This window comes from Acyrthosiphon pisum, chromosome X (assembly GCF_005508785.2).
Source record: "Acyrthosiphon pisum isolate AL4f chromosome X, pea_aphid_22Mar2018_4r6ur, whole genome shotgun sequence".
Classification (NCBI taxonomy): Eukaryota; Metazoa; Arthropoda; class Insecta; order Hemiptera; family Aphididae; genus Acyrthosiphon; species Acyrthosiphon pisum.
Genome location: NC_042493.1, coordinates 110905849 through 110911926, shown reverse-complemented (window position 1 = coordinate 110911926; position 6078 = coordinate 110905849). Strand labels below are relative to the sequence as shown.

General features: G+C 31.9%; 1 protein-coding gene across 1 annotated transcript; it reads left to right on the top strand.

Annotated features, from left to right (window-relative positions):
* The first annotated feature begins 892 nt into the window (after positions 1-892).
* On the top strand, positions 893-6078 carry LOC103308985 (zinc finger protein 2 homolog). The gene is made up of 2 exons (XM_029485401.1): positions 893-1738; positions 5767-6078. Exons 1-2 carry the CDS (start codon positions 1049-1051, stop codon positions 6076-6078), a joined length of 1002 nt encoding a protein of 333 aa, XP_029341261.1. The 5' UTR covers positions 893-1048.

The window sequence follows — 6078 nt, the reverse complement described above, 5'->3', positions numbered from 1 at the left end:
ATCGACTAAGGAGAACAATTTATTTGTGGTGGATTGGGTATAGGTTGGTATAGCTTGGTATAAATCTAATGTGGTTCAAACTACTCTTTAAATATTCCTGACATCTCCAAGAACAATTCGAAATTTTCACAAATTCGGTCAAGTAGTTTTGAGAACCTTTTTATAGCTACAAATAAACATTTAACTCTAATATTTGTTTTAAGATATAATTTCCTCATTCAAAACCATAAGTGTGCGACGATTTTATGGATGATTTTATGTGCTCTTCTGCCAGGGTAACTAATGGCAAACATTTAAAATACTAATTTTTACTAATTGTTTCTTCAAAAACCGATAACTACCCTTTATAACCCAAAATTTCTTTCGAAAATCACAAAAATACGTGTTTGAGGAACTCTTCGGGTTGAACCAACTGGGTCTAATTGTGAATCCAAACCATTAAGGGAATCACTCAAAAACACACAAAAAGTGTCTTGTGGCTTAGGATGAGTTCAATGACATACAAACAAAAATATATTTATACATATATATAGACATAGATTGTTATTATTTTCAGCCACACATTTAATCCTTCTCCGTGACTCGACGATTTATTAGTCAAAACCGTATTAAAGTAAGTAGAGTTCTTTTCGAGATATGCTCATACATACAAAAAAGGGGTAGTGTTTCTCTATTATATAATGCACGTTATGTACATATAAACTAATCTCTTGAATCATTCTATAAATTAAAAAAAAAAAATGGCATCAAAATCCATTGCGTTCTTTTAAAGTTCGAAGCTCGCAGAAAGAAAAAGGGAAAGTCCTATTAAGTTTTATAATATGCCAAGAATTAAATTGTAGTATGACAAAATAAACTGGCTTATAACCCTGGTGGTGTGAATAAATTCTAATTGACCATAAACATAATAGTCTAGTAAGTGTGGTAACCACGTTGATTTACAAAAGTAAATACTAGGAAATATCAAGTCCTATACATAAATCAATAATTCCAGGTTTCATAAACATTAAATAAGTACAACGGCAATAAATGATAAAAAATCATTTAAATGAACGATCTCACTTGTAATCGGTGGAAGAACGTTGGCGAGAGACAGTACCAATGCGACGTGTGTGAAAAGTCATTCAACAGAAAAGACCATTTAACGGTACACCGGCGGACGCACACAGGAGAGAAACCGTATCCGTGCGACATATGCGACAAGTCATTCAACAATAACACTCATTTGACGGTACACTGGAGGACTCACACAGGTGAGAAACCTTATCCGTGTGACATATGCGATAAGTCATTCAGCGAAAGTGGCAGTTTGACGAAACACCGGCGGACGCACACAGGAGAGAAGCCTTATCCGTGCGACATATGCGACAAGTCATTCAGTATAAGTGGCAATTTGACGATACACCGGCGGACGCACACTGGAGAGAAGCCATATCCTTGCGACATATGCGACAAGTCATTCAGTGTAAGTGGCACGCTGACGAAGCACCGGAGGACGCACACAGGAGAGAAGCCGTATCTGTGTGACATATGCGACAAGTCATTCAGTGTAAGTTGCACGTTGACGAAGCACCGTCGGATACACACAGGAGAGATCAACCTGCGTTATATCAACCAAGGTTTACAAATTACTAAGTTAACAGATAATTATAAATTAGATTTAAATGGTATTTATCGGCTAATCTATTACTTATCAGTTGCGATTTTATTTATTAATTTGGTGCTTATTAGTATTCAAAACAATAAGCCAATTTTTAAAAAGTTTTATTACTGTACGTTTATGGAAAATATATTTTTAGACAAAATAAACAATTTTTCATTAAGTTTTTCTTGTCACATATATAACATATTTCGTGAAAGATTCATGAAATATTAAAACCCTAACGATAATATTAAAATATTATTTTGACCAATGTTATAATATTATAGTACCTACAATGAAACTTCCATATTACGAATTCCAACGCAAAAAATTGTGTACTATACTTACTTAAATGTGTTAAATAGAATTAAAGAAATATGGTTCTATACTTAGGTTTTGTTCTCAAAAATATTTCGTTTATCAGAAAATGTTGTCAAATGTGGAAGTTTCACGTACATTTCTCTGCTTCACCCCTCCCTCCCCCCCCCCCAAAAAAAAAACTAATAATATAAAAAATTGTTATACCATTATTTAGCATGAATTCGTACGACTATTTTCGTAATTTGCATGTTATTAGATTATGCATAAAGTTTAAAAATATCCATGGGGGCTGGAGAAATATTTCTCCAGCCCCCCAACAAACATAACTAAATTTAAATCAGAATTAATTCCTGTGCCAATATTTAGCACGCAATAAGCATGAATTTGCACGTCTAGACCCGGAGTACTCACGTCATTTCCCCGTCATACAAATCGCATTTTGTTTTTTACCCATTTCCCCAGCCTCCCAAAAAAGTGAAATAATGTGATTTTCAAACTTTTTTCCTGTCCCAATATTTGTCATGGGCCATTAGTATCAATTTCCACGAAGAAAACCGATACATTAAAATGTTATTCGTTGTCCTCACAATTGGCTTTTATTAAGTAAAAAGACTTTTTTTTTTTTAAATTAGCTTTTTTTAATAAATAGATTTTATTATTCGCTACTTGCTTCGGGATTTCGGTCTGCTATTTGTTCTATTATCACACGCACAAATATTTGTTCGCGCTCTTTTTCACGTCACGGTATGTATTACCAGTATATATTATTATTTTGATCCAACACCCCATGACCCACCAATATACATTATATATACATACATATATACCTACATATATATAAATTAGTACATAAATGGTCGTGTATGTGTTTAATTATTGGCACTAGGAAGTCTATATACCTAGGTAGTACATATTATATAATTACAACAAAAAGCCTTCGTAAACTACGTGTGAAAATGGATAGGTAAAAAAAATATAAACATGTGATATCATGAATATATGCTGAGTAAATTGAATTTGAGTAAACTTATTTTGTTTCAATAATTTATTTACTTGGCGAGGAATTATTTCTGAAAAGAAACAAAGTGTGATGAACAAAATAATTAAATGGCGATGGACTATTAAAATATAACTTATTATTATTTAAAAATATTATTATACGAGCGTGGTATTATGAAAATATTATAAGTAACTCGCAGATGCTTATGATTTTTTCTTTCGTTTTTTTGAAACGTCCAACAAACAACAACGACCCGACAATGGGGAATTAAATTTCATATTTCACTGCTGCGGCGGATGGTAGGTACCGGGAAATTTCTCGATGAAAAATAAATCCCAGGTATCTCTATACAACTCTCCTATGAGAGAGCACATACGCGCACGTCCGTTGTTGTAATTGAATTGAATCGGCCCCGAACTGCGTAAACACGGCCCGATGGACTCACACGTGAGCGTTTTCGACTTGATGTTATCATAATAATAACAAAAAAGATTATTACAACCGTCATCGTTTTAATACGTGGTACCGGTACAATGGTCCGTTCTACGGTGTAATATAAAACATTATAATTTATAACGGACACTTTGGTCCGTTTTGGTTTTAGTCTCGTACGTTAATTATAATGCAATGCGTAGTCACAGCGTCGGTGGCCAATATATTAATATCATAATTTAATATAATATCACATCACATCGCCAATATTGTCCACAGGTAAATGACGTGTATTTGGTTTTGCAATTTATTCGTTAAACCTCAATAATTCAGGCGTTTGAAAGTTGAACTCGACATCGGCTCATCACACTATAATAGTAGGCATGTCGAACGTAGACAAATGAGCAGATATACATATTAATATATACAATTATTATTCTATAGGTACTATAAGTTGGTGGTATGTAGGCTTTTATTCAATATTTTTCATTCACATTCGTACCTACCTACTTACAAAACAATAAAATGTATATTTCGCCAGTATGAGGTAATATGTTGTAATAAATAACATAAATGCTACACGATTCCTGTATTAGTATATTGCAATACTATACTAAAAACGTTACATTATATTGCTTATTGACATTTTGGAGTGATTGATAATCGTAATTTTTTTCATCTAGCCACCCACACTTTTTATTTCTAGCACCTGAATTCAATGATATAATTTCATTGTTTAGTCTACACCAAAATTAATTCTGAGTGGAGACGATCTGCCGGTCAGCCTATATTATAATGATAGTTTTAAGTTTAAATTAAATAACTATTCTTAAATATCTAATTTTGTATAAAATCATACTTAAAATAGCACTGAAAATTTATAATTCAAATTCTCATACAAAATTAGTTTGACTTTCTGGTAAACTTTATTTTTTGTTAGAAGGTAAAAGTTTATGAAGAAAATTGTATTAAATTTTTAAATCTTAGATATAAATATAAAAACTGAATATGTTAGGTCATAAGCTCAAAACAAGTTAAAATATTTTGAAAATTGTGTAATGTATACAAAATAATATTGTAAACATTCAGTGGAAATGTCATTTAAATACAGTAATTTGTTTTAGAGTTACACCAAAAACCAAAATCGATTTTATTTACGTAAAAATTCCCTTTTTTCCTTAATTTTTATTTTGTTTTTCCCGGCACCTTTGGGAATTTTCAATTTTGAAATCCTGAATGTACCAACTAGATTTACTTTCCCAAGGTAAAAGGTACTATTGAAGATAATCGAAGCAGTTGTACTGCCCCAAACGGTAAAGAGATACACAAAAAAAAAAATAAAAAAACACACAGCATTGTAGTGATTGCTCCGCTCAGAATCTAAAATTTGTTTGAAATTTTAACCCAAATAATTTGCAAGTTTTCACGATTTTTGCAAATTTTGTCTAAATTCTTACTTCGGGTGCTTATAAAACAATATTGATGATTTACGCTCAAATTGTTGTGTTTTGATGGAGAGAACATTTTTTTATTGACAGTAACTAAAAAAAAGTAATCAAAATCAAAATATTTTTTTGCATATTTTTATAGTTAAAAAAAAGTCGAAATATTTGGAAAATTTAATATTATGATTAGAAAATGGTAGTATAAACATTTGGTGATTATTAGCGGTTGTTAGTTTTTTATAGTGAAACCAAAAAAACGAAGTCAATTCAGTCAAATATCGTTTTTCCCTAGTTTTTTTTTTTACCTGCGCTTTTCAAAACTCCTGCGTATATTATATTTTAACCTCTCAACTACAGGGGCGCCATTTCAGTTTTTTTTTTAAGTGTGCAAACAATTAAAGAGGCCAATTTTTTCCCACCTCCAGGCCTATCGTTAAAAAAACGTTTCTAGTGTCTTCAGTTTTTCATTACAGATTCATTACAGTATCAAAAATATACTTAATAAAAACATATTTTTATAGTTAACACATTACATTTTACCGTTCATACATTCTGTGTATATACTGTATAGTGTATAGTAAAGATATTTTTAGATAGAATAGATGCATATTATTCTTATAACTTTTGTCTATCAGTAACCAGGGGCGGACTGGCCCAGGGTGCTATACACCAAGTAGCACCCCGGGCCCCCGTTTGTATTTATTGCCAAACCAATTAAAAACTTCCGAAAAAAGGTATTGTAATCAAACCTATTATAAGTCGTGAACTTAATTCCCGGTGTCAAGTAGACTTGGTAGATATACAAACTTGCAAAAATGGTGAATTTAAATTTATATTAAATTATTAGAATCACTTTATTCAATTAAAACCTCTAAAATCTAAAACTGCAGAAGAAGTTGCACATCACTTATATTTCTTATTTTCAGTGCGCCAATATTTTACATTCCGACAATGGACGAGAGTTCGTAAATAAAGTTATATCAGAGCTGTGTTCAATGTGGGATGGTGTGAAAATTGTCCATGATAAACCACGCCACAGCCAAACACAAGGATCCATCGAAAGGGCAAACCAAGATTTACAAAATATACTGAGAGCTCTGATGGAAGATAATAACACTTCAAAATGGTCAGAATCATTACCACTATGGTTAGATTTTGACCTCTCAACTAAAGTAACGCCTAGATTCGCTTTTCCATCAAAAAATGTCCCCATGTTGAAAATCAAAGCATTATTTTGA

Coding starts and splice junctions, on each gene's coding strand:
- LOC103308985 (XM_029485401.1), top strand. CDS start 1,049: ATGAACGATCTCACTTGTAATCGGTGGAAGAACGTTGGCGAGAGACAG. Junction 1,739..5,766: donor TGGTGCTTATTAGTATTCAA/AACAATAAGCCA, acceptor TCTTATTTTCAG/TGCGCCAATATTTTACATTC.